This window comes from Xenopus laevis, chromosome 1S, assembly GCF_017654675.1.
Source record: "Xenopus laevis strain J_2021 chromosome 1S, Xenopus_laevis_v10.1, whole genome shotgun sequence".
Classification (NCBI taxonomy): Eukaryota; Metazoa; Chordata; class Amphibia; order Anura; family Pipidae; genus Xenopus; species Xenopus laevis.
In genome coordinates, this window is record NC_054372.1 from 85,752,978 (window position 1) to 85,769,757 (window position 16,780).

General features: G+C 37.3%; 1 protein-coding gene across 1 annotated transcript in view; it reads left to right on the forward strand.

Annotated features, from left to right (window-relative positions):
* Positions 1 to 16,780, forward strand: part of fgf5.S (fibroblast growth factor 5 S homeolog) — a 42,998-nt gene that overhangs the window by 9,112 nt on the left and 17,106 nt on the right. The window contains exon 2 of the mRNA XM_018243551.2: positions 1,821 to 1,924. Within this exon, the coding sequence (XP_018099040.1) occupies positions 1,821 to 1,924 (104 nt within the window). The remainder of the gene's footprint in view (positions 1 to 1,820; positions 1,925 to 16,780) is intronic.

Genomic DNA, 16,780 nt, shown 5'->3' on the forward strand with positions numbered 1-16,780 from the left:
TCACAGAGCAATAGTTTTTTTTATCTGATTGAATGCTAGAAAATGTCAAGATGGCATATAATTAAAAATCTATAAAAAAAAAAAAAAAGGCCAGTTCAAAAATTGAATGACCCCTTTAAAAGAATAATGGAAAGAAGAAACTCCCATGAGGGATATTTGGTCTTGTCATGCCCCTTCAACATAATCAAAAAATGAATCGGTTTGTTAAACTTTTATTGTTTTTAATGTATTGTGCTTTACTAATATTTTGTCTTTTATTAAAATTATTTGAAAATACATGATGGTCAACAAAATAAAATGAATTGCTAAATCATTGCTACAGATTTGCTCTTGGCACAGCTGATTGGTCGATCAGATAGGTTCACAGCCTTGCAGACTGTATGCGTCAAACTCCAAATAGCAGAGCTCCATATCAGTACTACATAAAAAGGAACATGCGGGGGAGCACAGAATAGGCAATTTTATTGCAGAAATGCTGTTTATTAAGTGCCTTACATTACATTACATATTTTGGGCCCCCTATGTGCCCTTTATCAAGTGTGCATATACAGGTAACTTGTGAACATTTAAAGACACAGTACAACCCATCATATATGTTATCCTATGTACAGGCTGATGTGTCCATCATTGTACCAGCTTTTACCAAGTTTAAAATAATGTATGTCGATTATATGCATGCAGTCCTTTATAAAGTGCCAAAATCTGTTGTGTCCGTAGACAAAGTCCAATATCATAATCCAATTAGTGTACCGTATATACCTGTATTTGAACAAAACCAGTTAGACATTTCTAAGTGTCTGTGGGTGTATTGGCTTTAAAATTCCTAATATTCCTGAATCTTCAATTTTACTTCCCATATGGTCTGAACTACATAACCAAATCCACACGGGCATTTCAAAAAGTAGACCACAAAGAAGGAATTACAGGTAGCATAAGGTCTGAACGGGACACTAAACCTTTACTAGAGTGATTTATTGTAGGTCCTTTAATAGCTGAATCGTAATTCCACCTATCAATTACAAACAGGGGGTCATTTATTAACATTCAAATTTGAGTTTCTACCAAAGTTTGAAATATTTTGCAGAATAAATGGTGTATTTAAATTTGAACTTCAGAAAATCTGATGTCTGAGATTTATGAAGCACAAAATACTTGAAAAACTCAAAATTCGAGCCACTTGTTATTCAGTTGTTTGAGTTCAATGTATAGACGCCCTATATACAGTACTAATCTTAAAATACTGAATCATCAAACAATAACACAGGAACATGTTACTTTGGCTCAGATGTAATTTGTGCTCCCTAAATATCCAAACATCCATCACAGCTCCAAACACGGCAATGTCTACAGATATATAACAATGCAAGCCAATAAAAAATCCTATGGTACATTTTTTGAAGATAAATCCATTCACAGCATCACAGTTCACATTAAAAGCCAATATTTTACAAAGAAGTCCACAGGTCATGCACTCAATTATTGTTAATTCAGTTCTGTGAATTAGCAGTAATTTGACACATTCATCTATTTTCCACAGTTTTGCTTTTCCATAATAGACCATCAGGGGAAATGATGACATGAGGTTATAAAATACCATTCACTCCAGAATAGATGTTACAGGCAAATAAGGATATTGGTCGGGGATTGGCCTATGTTCCACCCCAGCACTTCCCTCATTAATATACAGTATCGCAATCCAATGCGGGCAAAGCTGTATTCATAAGAAAATCATACAAATACAGAAAAATAGGTGCTGTTATTCATTCTCTTTCTCTGCTTTTGCCATGGAAGCACTGTTTTATTTTTTTCTATCGTTCTAGGTATTTTAGAAATATTTGCTGTATCTCAGGGGATTGTTGGCATAAGAGGAGTTTTCAGCAACACGTTTTTAGCCATGTCAAAAAAAGGGAAACTTCATGCAACAGTAAGTAAAAAACTTTAAAACACTTGTCTTTTCTTGTTACATACTTTAATACTGCTACAGACATAACTGGAAATGCTCTTTCTGTTATATATTGAAATTCCCTCCTCTAGTAATTATTGTCTTCATTGTTATAAAGTGGAGTCAGCAATAATTGTTTTCCTGCACAGGGAGTTTTTGATCTAGAGCATATGCATTGTGCCATTGCTTTAAGTTATCAAGGTAATTGTTCTCAAACAGTGTCTGGGATACCTGGGGCCCACCAAACACATAAGCATCACATCTGCTGCTGCAACCGCTGTTGCCACCCAATCCCATCACAGTTTTAACCACCCCCCACTATGTACACACACAACAGGGGTGTCTCAAAAGAACATGGGACCTAAAGTGAAAGTGAAGCTTTGGGCCTCAAAAATGCACTGTGTTTAGGGCGTTGCCAACATTTTTAGGCTACACCCTGCGCCCATAATTACCAGACATGCAAGTGAGATCACTGCTGAAAGGACCAATAAGCACAGACATGCAAGTAAAATGTGGACAATGAGCATATTAACTCCAGATATTCCAGTAAGAATTTCAGATATGTCAGAAATGTACATATTAAGCCGAGATAAGCCGATTAAGATCTGTTATTAAGATCAATAACAGATTGAAAGCATTACCTCACCTACTTTTCCATTTGCAAAATTCCACCAACTTTCCTTCTTCTTCAGTATCTCTCCCATGCTCCTTGCCCCACTCTGCCTCCTGCAGAAATATTAAAGATGGAAGAGTGGCCATCTCCTTCCAAAGGTAGGAGGTCTGCAGGGCTCCAGCACGGTGATGGGGAGGATGGAAGGTGGCCCAGCAGGATCTAGGGGGGAGCAGTGGGGGGGCCAGCAGGGTGATGGGCAGGCAGGCACCGGGGGGGGGGCAGGGTGATAGATGGGCCTACGGGACAGAAGATATCAACATATTTCCTATAGTATGGCCCTACAGTGTAAGAGCGAGGGAGGTAAAGGGCCCAACATGGTGACAGAGAGTGAACCATCATGGAGGGAGCGAGCTGCAGGACCAGGGCCCACCTGGTATTTGTGATCTCATTTGTGGGACTGAAGGAAATTGTAGCAGTAGAAACTAATTTCTGGGAGCAGCTTCTAGCGAACATTATAGCCCCTATGTCTATTTATTAAAGTGGCCCTGAAGTGTTTACATTCTTTTGTTTTTGTCAAGCAAGTCAAATTTTACAGGAAGTGAACACAGCCAAGTTTAGCTGAATCTAGCTGCCTAAAACTCCAAGCGATGGGTCCGATGCTGTCCCCTTCTGCTCCGCACATAGATTATCAGCGTCAATGCTGGTCAGATGGGGGCCACAAGTTCAATGAGCACAAAAGTAGTGCTCTCTGCACTAGCAGAGCCAAATTCCCAGGTTGGAATCCGGAAATTCAACTCCTTTTGTCGCCCCTTTTAACTGGCCGCTCGCTGTTGCAGGAGCAGCCCTGCTTACAATAGAATTACAATTAAATTCAACATAATGTAAAAGTAAATTTTAAAAGATGGATGCTGCAATAAATTCTGGGACTCAGATTCTCCGAAATCAAGTATGTCTGTGTGAAAAAATGTATAAATATATTTCTATCTCTATTTGGAATTTTGGATAATGTCTATGCACCTTTTCTATATAAGCCAAACTGAATGAGCTCATTAAAAAAGGGGGTTATATTTTACTGTATCCAAAAGGATGTGAGGATCTCCAAAAATAAAGAGACAAATAAAAAAAGTAGAAAAATTTATTAGGACATGAAGACCTAACGCGTTTCGTGCCTATAGGGGCACTTACTCATAGGAGTAAGTGCCCCTATAGGCACGAAACGCGTTAGGTCTTCATGTCCTAATAAATTTTTCTACTTTTTATATTTGTCTCTTTATTTTTGGAGATCCTCACATCCTTTTGGATACAGTGTTTTTGGTTTTTGCACCTTGGGACTGAGGTGAACTGTGAGTGTTTTCTCCTTATTATTTCTTCTATTATATATTTTTGTATCTTTACTCATTTAACATTTATTTGCTGAGTGGTACCATAGACACTTTTTGTTATGTGGCAGTAGCACAAACCAAAGTATTTTCAGGTTATATTTTACCTCTAAAAATGCTCAAGTTGATGTAGAAGATAACTTACTTGAAGTCTGTGGCACAAAAGTAATATCTCAGCTCAAATTTCTACTAAGAAATATGTTACATAATTTTTTTTTTATATATTGAGGTCATATGTCCAGTTTGTCTTGTGTTCCTTTCACATGCACTCTATATTTGTTAATTGCATTTCTCTTGTATTTTCACATCTGTTGGCTGATGCTTTGGAACTTAATGGATGAATGTCACATTTACATGTAGACGGAATACAAACAATTCTAGGTTCAACTTCTTTTAAGTCTATATCATCTGACCTTTTTGTCAATTTTTTCTATGCGGAGAAGGGTTGAGAAAGATACAAAGAAAGTCTGCACTAGAAAAATTAACAATAAACAAAAAAAATAACGTGATCTGTTCACACATGTATCAACACTGGCTCAGGCTGAAAGCCATGTTAAATGTATATTAGATTAGTACACAGTATATATTTAATAGCATTTATTCATAGGCATTAAATATTTTAAGCCATAGACTATAAGATTAAGACCATTACTGCTTTGCCCTGAGTACAATTAAAGATAATTTGTACTTTTTGAATACACACAATGCAAGGTTAAAGTATCACTGTTAACATATATAAATATAAATATATATAACGTCTTTACTTGTACATTTACGTGTACTTAAATCATTTACAAATAAGAAAAGCTCCACTGGTTTCTAAATTTTTGTTTGTTGCTTAAGATATGAATATCAGGTTTCTGGAATGGGGTTATATACTACCATTAAAAGGAAGGTGTTGAATCAAAAAATAAATATAGGAATGGTTAAAAATTGTTTCTAGATAGAGCAGAAGGCTCCATAAAATGATAGGTGTCTGTATTATTTTAAAAGCTTTTGTTCACATTATCGAATTGTAAATTGTAAATTTTCGATTTCTTTGTGTCCAAACTCACAAATTCAAATTTAATAGCACCAACTATATCACACCTCGACCATGGAAACAGTTCTAAAAGTTGATGGCAGAGGTCAGTTGAACCATTTGAATATGTTAATTGCCTTCCTCACATTCAAGTTTTTTTCCTAAGAAAATCTCAATTCTAATTCGATTCAAATTTTTGGGTCGGGACTATTTGATCAAATATTAGACGTTCAAGTTTTTTCATAAATAACCTCCCATTTAAAATTTCTTAACATTTATTCAACACATTTTCAAAAAAAGAGGGTCAGTGTTTTGGTCTGTTCCTAAGATGTCTTATGTGCTGAATAAAAGTTATGGAATTTCACCAGTTCAGTTAAATTTAATGGTGGCCGATGGACAGCCTTCTTCAAATCACCTCATAGATTTTTGATGAATTTTGATGATATTCAAGTCGGGGACTGTGAAGGCCATTCCAGAATATTGTACTTCTCCCTCTGCATAAATGCCTTTGTAGATTTCGAAGTGTGTTAAGGGTCATTGTCTTTTTGGAATATCCAACCCCTGCGTAACTTCGACTGACTGATGCTTAAACATTATCCTGAAGAATTTGTTGATATTGGGTTGAATTCATCTGACCCTTGACTTTAACAAGGGCCCCAGTCCTTGAATTAGCCTCATAGCCCCACAGGATGATGGAACCTCCACCAAATTTGACAGTAGGTAGCAAGCATTTTTCTTCGAATATGGTCTTCTTCAGCCATGCAAAGCACTTTCTGTTATGACCAAATAACTAATTTTTGTCTCATCAGTCCAAAGAACTTTGTTCCAAAATGACCGTGGCTTGTCTAAATTAGCTTTTGCATTCAACAAGCGACTCTGTTTGTGGCATGAGTGCAGAAAGGGCTTCTTTCTCATCACCCTGCCATACAGATGTTCTTTGTGCAAATTGCACTGAATTGTAGAACGATGTACAGATACACCATCTGCAACAAGATGTTCTTGCAGGACTTTGGAGGTGATCTTTGGGTGATCTGTAACCTTTCTTACAATCCTCTGTATATGCCGCTCCTGTATTTTTCTTGGCCTGCCAAACCGGGGTTTCACAGCAACTGTGCCTGTTGCCTTCCATTTCCTGAATATATTTCTTAAAGTTGAAACTGACAGTTTAAACCTCTGAGATAGCTTTTTGTAACCTTCCCCTAAACCAGGGATCCCCAACATTCAGAAATAAAAGGAGTTGGGGAGAAGCACTACATGAAAAATGTTCCTGGGGTGCCAAATAAGGGCTGTGATTGGCCATTTAGTAGCCCCTATGTGGATTGTCAAGCTACACTGAGGCTCTGTTTGGCAGTGCACCTGGTTTTTATGCAGCCAAAACTTGCCTCCAAGCCTGGAATTCAAAAATAAGCAACTGCTTTGAGGCCACTGGGATCAACATCCAAGGGGTTGGAGAGCAACATGTTGCTCACCAGCTACTGGTTGGGGATCACTGCTCTAAACCTTGATACTGAACAATCTTTGTTTTCAGATGTTTTGAGAGTTGCTTTGAGGATCCCATGCTGTCGCTCTTCAGAGGAGAGTCGAACAGAAGCACAACTTGCGATTGGCCACTTTAAATATCTTTTCTCATTATTGGACACACCTGCCTATGAAGTTCAAGGCTTAATGAGCTAATCCAACCAATGTTTTGCCAGTAATCAGTATTGAGCAGTTACATACATTCAAATTAGCAAAATTACAAGGGTACCCAAATTTTTGCACAGCCAGTTTTTCACATTTGATTTAATTACATACAACTGAATACTGCTTCACTAAAAATCTTTGTTCAGAAAACAATACTCAGATGTTCCTGGGAAATGAAAGACATACCACTGTTATCTTTTTTGTTGAAAGTGGAGTAAGTTATTATGCAGGCTGCGAAAAAAATACAGTGAATAGAAAGAAAGAAATATATGTGTTTACATGTAACAATCTTTGTGGTGGATTGTGAAATCATTAAGGATGAACAAGATGGAAATCTATAACAATGTTGTGCTATTGTACATGTTTGTGATACTTATTAATTGTGTGACTAATATAGTTACATGTTTAGCACATTTAGCTCAAGTATCCTGCACTGCACCCCTGTTGCAGGGTAAGTAATTTCAGAATCTCCATATGTACCAAGTTTATAGAGGGAAAAATGTCAAATGTTGAGAGTGAATTAGGATAAGGACACTTTTATCACAGCTGTAATGTTATGCATTATGACTGTGGTCCTAAGAGTTCAAAATTCCTTGAGTAAGCCCAGTTAGGATCATTCCAATTGCACAATAGCAATCTTGATAAAGCACAATCGGAAAACATGCATCAATAATACCAAGACCTGAAGGATGTTTCCTTACATAAATGGAAAAAAGGGGGATGAGAATGTATGGCCATTGATAATGGTAGAAAGAGATTTTCTGTATGTAGTCACAGTAGACCACTAATTTGGTGCTCGGATGATGAGTTTTCCCAACTGGATGTATTGTATCTGGTGTGACAATGTTTTAAATATCTTAAATCAAATGATTTAAGAAATTAAATAAAACATTATTTTCATAATTGAAATATAAAATACTGCATATAGGTTTTTATATAAGATGAGCAGAATTACCCAATGCACTGAATTTCTTTTTGCAAATGTACCTATTTGGACCTTTGCACCACTGGTGTGCAACTATTTTGGCAAAATATATTTATATATTTAATATTGTTCAAAGCAAGTAATCATCCTTTCACTTTTGAATTAGCAGAAGGATTTTGCAGTTAAGCCCAGTAACATTACAACACTGTTTATTAAAAATAAAAACTGGACAGAGCTTATTTGGTGTGCATAAAAAGTAAACAATCTAAAAAATAGTTGTATTAATTTTAGTAATCATAATAGAGTTAGATTACCCCTTTAATTGTTAAGCCCTTTTATAGGTTTGAATTAGTAAAAGGATCTATCTATTGTATCTACAAGCATATTGATTAAAATGATCAAAAAGGGAATCTGACTTTGTCTGTAGGGGTTCACATAGGGTCTGACATTATGGCAGAATGATCTGTCAGTTACATGATCAAACTGCTGCTTGCTGAGAAAACTGAAGGAGTTGCAGTCCATTGACCACATATAGAAGCCAGGTTGTAGTTATTTGTTTTACTTGTATTTGTGTAGTTAGATTAAAGGGGTTGTTCACTTTGAAATTAACTTTTAATATGATGTAGAGATTTTCTGAGACAATTTACAGTTTTCATTTTGTATTCTTTGCATTTTTTGAGTTATTTAGCTTACTCAGCAACTCTTCAGTTGCAATTTAAGAAATCTGATTGCTAGGGTCCAAATTACCCTAACCACCATGCATTGATTTGAATAAGAGACTGGAATATGAATATGAGATGCCTGAACAGAAAGATGAATAATAACAAGTAGTAATAGCAGTACACCTGTATCCTTACAGAGCTTTTGTTTTTTAGATGGGATTAGTGACCCCCATTCAAAAACAGGAAAGAGTCAGAAGGAAAGGACAAAACTAAAAAAAAATATATATATAAAACTCAACAAAGCCACACAACTCAGGACTTACTGTATAAAAATGTTTTACTTACACTTTTATTGGACACTGAATGACGTTTCGACTGCTGCTGCAGTCTTTTTCAAAGTGTACGTAAACATTTTTTATAAGTCCTGAGTTGTGCGGCTTTGTTAAGTTTTATGTTTGATATTTGAAGACTGCACCCAGGCATCTGTATAACTAATTTTTCGTGAGTGCCGATATCCCAATTTTTGTATACACATATATATATATAATTAATAAAGACCAAATGAAAAATTGCTTAGAATTGGCCATTTTATAACATACTAAAAGTTAAGCATTCCTTTAATGAAAGCAACCATCTGGTTGTGTGCAGCTTCTGCTACTACCTAAAGCACATACAATAATATTAAAAACATGAAAAATATGCAATATGGCAGTAGTTGATCAGGTTATATGATTGTTGTGGGTTCAGTGCGAACACGTTCTAGTTATTTAAAAATAATATTTTATAATATTTTATTATTTTGTACATTATTTTAAAAATTATATTAACAAAGAAAGGCCTTAGTTATAATGATATGCATGTGTAATATGTGATTAATTCATTACATGCTAGCTGTTTTGTGAAAGTAAGTTTTTTACAGTATGGAATGCCTTGATGTTGTATTTGTATTGGAACTCACCTTTAGTTCTTTTGTTGCATTACTAGACCTAAATTTTATACAGCTGTTATGAGTCAACATCTGTGATAACATCTGAGAACAAAGTTTAACCCTGATCACTGGCCAAAGCTAAAGATTTTAGACGCAAGTTAAATGAAAGGAGAAAATATTCGATATGAGAACTCTGCCATTTGCAGAATTGTCTACAGGATTCTCACTCCATGCAACCTATTCCCCCTCATATACATACTGTATTTAACTACTGTACAGTAATACATTATTATGCTATCTGAAGATCCGTTATCCAGAATGTTCCAAAATATGGAAAGGCCATCTCTCATAGACTCCATTATAATCAAATAACTGAAAATTATGGGATCAAGTACAAACCTTGTATTCGATCACAACTAAAGTACAAATTATGTTTACTGGAGGCAAAACAATCCTTTTGGGTTTATTGAACTTTTAAATTAGTTTTAAGTAGACTTAAGGTATAGAAATTAAAATTATGAAAAGATCCATTATTTGAAAAACCCCAGGTCTTGTGCATTCTGCATAACTGGTCCAATAACTGCATAAATATCTATTGAAGGTTTCTCCACTCGATATACTTACTGCGGTCCAGTCCAGGTGATTCTGCCAAGGAAAGCATAGGAGTTTCAAAACTTTCATTTACCCTATAGACAAAGAATGGCAAATTCAAAACACAGAGGGCTGAATCTATACAACTCAATCTACACACATCTACTAGTTAGGCAAGCCTACATATTATTTTTTATGATTTTCATATAAATTACATCTATTTATGACTATTTCAAAAATTGCTTTAAGCAACATACTGTACTTTTAGCCTGATCATATAACATAGCAACTGAATATAATATTCACTGCAATAGATGAAATATGAAATACAGCAGTTTAAATATGTGGATCCACAATTAATTGTAAGTCATTGAAGTGGTTGGAGACCACAAAGAGGGATTGGATGGAAGAGCATGAAGGAACCTGAACCTATTTCCTTTGACTTCCCCTTCCCACAAAATCCTTGTTATTGTAGTTCAGTTCAGCAACTAGTTGGAAGGACTACTTTAATGAATAGGCAAGAGCCCTATTTGGACAGCACATACAATTGTGTGTGATAAGTACAATAGTACGGCTGCAAATTTGTTTATTGGGCTCGGGGAGTGGGGTCAGGGAACTATGTCTAGGGCCAACTAATGTCTTCAAGTAGTCTAGCTGGTTGGTTCTGGTTTGAAATCACTAATTTTTAAAGAACTTCATATAGCTATTGTACTTAATCAATGGACAACACTCCTACCTTGCAGTGCTCTAGACCTGAGTTTAATTATAACATGCACACTGTCTGCAAGGAGTTTGAGTTTTTTATGCATGTGTAGGTTTCCTCTCATTCTTCAAGAATACAGGAAGACCAGTAGACAACTGAAGGAAACAGACTGATGTGTGTGTGTGTATGCATGGAAGGCAGAGCTGTCAACTCCCCCTATTTGTCTCCCATTTAACGCATTCCACCAATTTCTGATGACTTGAGATGATTTTGGCCGATTTGTAGGCAAATATGTGCACATTCGCAGACCCTTTCATTGATGTCAGCAGAGTGATGTGCGCATGCGTTAGGAGAGGTTCTGCGCATGCCCATAATGTAACTTCCACTTACATCGCTCAATTTCACCTACGTCAATTCCACCTATGTCACAAACACAGAAGTTTTTTGGTCAGTCCCCCTATCTATGCTACCTAAAAGTTGACAGCTCTGGGTCGGGTATTTATATTTTAAGTTCCATTAGGAACTGCAACTGATGAATGAAGAACAATCTTTGTAAATACTTTGTAACAAGTCAGCACTATAAAAATAGAGAAATTACTGACTGCAAATTTTTATTTCAACTGCCTGTATGTTCAGGGCCGGATTCACCCCTAGGCCGTGCGGCCCGATCGCCCGCCCGCAACCCCCGATGTGAGCACATGCACAAAAGCGGCGAATGGCGCCGTTGAATGTGGATGCACAGGTCCCCATAATGCAGCTGGGCGGCATGCCGCCCCAAATCTTTTGCCGCCCTAGGCCTGGGCCTTTGCTGCCTCGCCGCAAATCCGGGCCTGTGTATGTTGAGACTTTGAACAAAAGTTAGAGGCCCACTTATCAAAGATCAAATTTTAGTGGTTTTAGAGATTTTTGAAACCATGGTTTTTCTCTAAGTTCACAAATGCCTTAAAAGTTATTAAAAGTTCTGAATATAAAAAGTACATATGGAAAAAAGCACTGAAGGAATTGAAAAAATATATCTCTAAAACCTCTAGAAGTCCAAATTGATTAAAAATGGTCCAATAGCATCAGAGCAGCTCTCACTGACTTCTATTGGACTGCTACAGCTTTTACCTGGCAAATTTTTGTATTAGAGTTTTATGCAGTTTTTTTGCTTTACACATAGTGATGGGTGAATTTTCGACGCCGGCGTCCGTTCTTTTTTAAGCTGGCGTCCATTTTTTTTGATGCCGATGAATTTTCGCTGGCGAATTTTCACAGCTGTTTTGCGAATTTATTTGCCTGTGGCGAATCGCTGGAATTCGCCGCGAATTCACGCCTGGCGAATAAGTTCGCCCATCACTATTTACACATTTTTAGAATTTTAAAAAATACAGAAAAACCACACATTTTTAGAAATTTTCTGTTTCAGATGAAACGCCTATAAGTAAGCCCCATGGAAAAACTCTTTTTTTAAATACAATCTATGTCACTCTATAATAAAGAGACACACATTAAACAGATTGAATCTTGTTCTTTAGCTGCAGGTATTTTCTTACACAAGACTGTGTATTTACATATCAGCAGACACTATAGACACAAAATAAAAAGTCATGTATTATATGTTTGAAAGGGTAAAAGCACAGTTGAAATTAATAACCAAGCTGTTATTTACATGGCTATGAGAATAACACTGATGTAGAATTTATCCTGAAGTAAGATCTTTCACACCACACTGCTCCCTCCCCTATGCAACATAAGAAGCAAGTCATGCATGAAAAGGGGTCTCCTCAATTGATCCTTCACCTTCAGCTATCCCATTGAACTCCATTGTTACATACCGTAATGAAACACCAGGAGCCAGAAATGGTGAAAATGGCCACAGCATTTATAAACATTTTATCAAATAAATAGGACCTTGCCAGCATCACCCCAAGGCAATATTCAAAGCCAGAATTCCATAAGGGATCGATACTATGCTCTGCCACTCCTCACTTGAGATCAGAACTATGCCATTATATCCACCACTGAGTATTAGGCTGCCTCTACCTACAGAGAGGATGGCCCCAAACTCTGTTAAGAGCAGGAGCTGCATCTCCCACAATGTAAGAAGTTCAACAGCTCTGCTGTCGGTCCGGAATCTGCAGTGTGTTGATGATTGGAAATCTAAGCAGGCTGTCGCCTAGCACAAGCAGTAGTAGCGTCGGTATCAATAACCCACTGTGCAGTCACAGGACAGAACCTCCTTTTTCCCTCTTCTAAAATTACCTGTGCAGTACTACCGCTGCTGTGACAAATAAAACTTAAAATACATTATCATATATCCACTGTTTTGATCCAAAGGAAGGCAAAAACCCTGCCTGAAACCACTGCCAATTATGCCTCAAAAATTTCTTCCTGACCCCAATGGTGATCAGAAACATTCCCTAGATCAAGCATTTGACATTCATTAAACACGAATAATAACATGCAAACTCTCACGTTTATACTGTATAACTGTACTGAAACCAGGACTGCTCTGGCCATGAGGCAAGGTGAGAATCTTGCCTCAGGCAACACGGATTAGCCAGTTACCAGGGGCGGCAAAAAGTCGCCTCTGGTAACTTTAAGAGCCGAATTTCCATCTTTTAAATGGAAATTGAGCTCCTTCTCGACCCGTCTGACACTACGGGGCAGATTTACATAGGGTCGAATATCGAGGGATTTTTCGTTCGATCAAACTAATTGCGGTAAATCCTTCGACTTCGAAATTAGTTAGATCGAACAAAAATCCCTCGATATTCGACCCTATGTAAATCATTCGAATCGAACGATTCAAAGGATTTTAATCCATCGATCGAACGATTTTTCTATGACCTTTCCCATAGGCTAACATTGAGGTTCGGTAGGTTTTACTTGGCAAAGTATGGGGTCAGACAGTACTTCGATTATCGAATGGTCGAATAGTGGAATGATTTTTAGTTCGAATCGTTTGATTCTAAGTTATAGTCGAAGGTCGAAGTAGCCAATTCGATGGTCAAAGTAGCCAAAAAAAAATCGTAATTCAGAGTTTTTTTTATTCTATTCCTTCACTCGAACTAAGTAAATGTGCCCCTACAAGTTAGAATTGCGGAGCGAGAGGGCGACGGCATCGGCCCCTGAAATGTGCCTGTATATAACAATACATGCAGGAATACATCCACATTTGCTTATTAATAGATAATATGACAACATAAAGAGAAACTCCTGACATTTCACAAAATATGCAAAAAAGGGGATGTTTTTACCTGCTCAGAAGATAAGGAAGTGAACTACTTCTTCCCCTGACATCACATCCCTGTCTTTCTCCACCCTCCAGCCTGGCATTTCCCTGCCTTAACTCATTCCTTTTTACCCACTCACAGCTACATCTGATTTTGCCAGTCTTTAAATATAAACCAGTGTAATTTGGCTGCTGGTCATTCAGATTCCTTGTCATGCAGCCCCTGTGTTTATAGCTCCAGGGCTTTCTTTTACGGTATTTACAAAATTATGTCTGTCTTTCTCACTTGAGAAGCAGCCAGTCTATTTAAAAAAAATCTTAATTATGCATTTCAGAATGATTTCTGCCAAGGGCACTAAGAAAAATTAGATGAAACCATCCACCTTCTGGTTAATAGCTACAGAATGCATAGTGCTGTAAGTGGACTCCAATTAGACAGGTTACAGTCCAAGGTTAAGAAATGTGATTTCTCTGTTGAACAGAAGCAATAAAAACAATGGAGAAACTTGACCAAAATGTTTCATTATTGTTGGCCTAAACAACAGGATAAAGCAAAAATAAAATCTGTTCTTTGGTTTTTCAGCAAGTTATTTCATGGTCTAATTATTTCTAAACAGTAAAGTGACTTACAGAGGTACAGACTCTGAGCTTTGAAAAAGCCTTGTTTTATTTCCTTTTCATGTAACAGTTTTAATAGTAATAGTTTACTACATTTCTTAACGAGATTTCCAGTACACACAGAAATGAGTTGTAATTAAAATGAAGGTATAGAAGGTATTTTTAGATGATAAATGGTAAAAAGCAAGTCATAAACCAACATGTTATTTATCACACTGATCATATTAATAACATGTGGATCCATGTATGGCCACCTTTATTAGCTTTGTTTTCTTTATAATATTTTTTAAGTTCACTGGGACGTGGTTACATTTTTTTGTGGTTACTTTTACTCACTGGTGCTCAGCTTTTAAAAGAAAAAAAGGAGAAGTAAAGCTTAACTGAAAAAGTAGGGTTTCAATCTTTTTTAATGGTCAAAATTGTCAGTTTTGACTATGGAATTATCCAAACTCGATTCGAGTTTTTTTAAAAATTCAAATTAAATTTTTTAGATTTATCATACTCTTGCTCTTTAAGAATTCGTATTCGACTATTTGCCACCTAAAGCCTTCTGAATTACTGTATAAGTGAATGGGAGAGGTCCAGTGACCAATTCGGAGGTGTTTGTAGCCTTCCTGACATTCGAGTTTTTTTCTGAGTTTGATTCAAGTTTTCAGGTTGGTAAAATTCATCTGAGTTGGACATATTCGATTTTTTAATAAATGTTCCCCAATCTAATTTTGAGTAAAATTTAATTCATGTGAGTTTAAAAAATTCACATGAATTCAAAATTCGACCCTTGATAAATGTGCCTCCCCATTTTGCAATGAAGGGGAGGGAGACAGGGGAGAGGGCTCAGGGAAGAGGGACAGACTAGGGTTTTGGTACATTGAAAGAGCTATGGTCCTGAGGAGAGGTCTTGGGTCCTGGCCTCTGATGTTCATGCAGACCACCTTAAAAAGCTATTTCATGCTAGGTTTCCTGATAAACCTAGGGGTCCAGTGGCCCCCTCTAGAGGGGGGGTGAGAACTCTAGTGGTCTAGTGGGGATGTGACGGGGATGCCCGTTGCACCCATGGCGTAGACGCCTTCCACGTCCTTCCTTGTGCGTGCCAATGCGTGTTCTGAAGGGATAACCATGTTGCTTGCTTCTGGGTTTGAAGAGGCGGACGTCATCGCGTTTTGGTGTGAGATTCAAATATATAAAGGCGCCAATTGTACCTTGTCCAATGTAAAGATTCTTAGTTCCTGGGTGCTATTTTCCTTTATTCTTGATTTGTTATTGACCCTGCCTGTTCCTGATATTGCCTAGTTTGCTGCCTGCCCTGACCCTAGCCTGTATAATCACTTCTCCCTTGGATCCTGCTCTGTGCTTCGTGGTGTTTGGTTCGGCCTGTGACCCCAACTATCCTTACGTCTCCTGAATCTGTACCGCTTCTTCTGTTTGATATTTGATTCGACCTGTCCCTCACCCATGTCCCTTCTTGTTCTCTGTTCCTGTACGACGTGTGGTTCCCTGCCTGCCCAGAACTCTCTCCCTGGTCCTCTCACGCTGGCGGCACCCAAGTACTGGTGGGCTCCTCCCAAAGTGAAAGGTGGTTAGGTTATAGGTGGAAAATTGGGGATTGTTCTGGGTTTGGGATACCAATCGCAACAGTAAGCTAGTAAAAATATACTCATACTCATATGTATATGTATAACAAGAAAAGAAGAATGTAGCTGCTAATTATACCTTTATTGGTCACCTAATTATACCTTTATTGGTCATGTGTTTGCAGCTAGGAGATCCATGCATTGTGCTCGATAAGTGTAATTTGTGGATATAATCTGTCATTCTTTTGACACAAGACGACTAGTGAACACACTTTTGGCAAACTCCAAACAGTCACTAATATAGTTTTTTCCCGCAACTTACTTTTTTCTCCCCACTCTTCCATACAGCTCAATTTTGTGGAAGGATTGGACTATATTAACCTAGTGTAGAGTGTTATTTATCTCATTGGTATTTCCTTCCTCTCCAGTTTTGAGAGTCAGAGTCAGAGTTGCAGTTATTTCATATGCTTTCTTTGGGTTTTGTTCAGAGTTTGGGATATTTTATTTATATCTAACCCAGACTTGTGCTTTAGTCAAACTTGTTTTGATCGTTGCTGTTTGTATATAGGGTATATGTACATGAGAATCAAAATTTTAGTGTATACAGTATTTCCACTTTAAGAAAATAGGAACCCATTGATTATTTTAATTTTGGGCTTAAATGATGTATGACTCTGTGGTCTAGGACAACATTTATCTATACGCAGAAACTCCATTCAACCAATTCATGATTTAGACATGGGATATAATGGGCCACACTAGGTGGTCATACATGCACACATATTACCATACGAAACAAAGTTATGTACAACATTTGGTGCTTGTATGGTGCGAGACTTGGATATTGGTTGGCTCGTCCATCGGCGAGGTCAGAAAATTTTGGTCGGCTGCTTTTGAAAACAATCTATGGCCACTTTTACTTTGCAG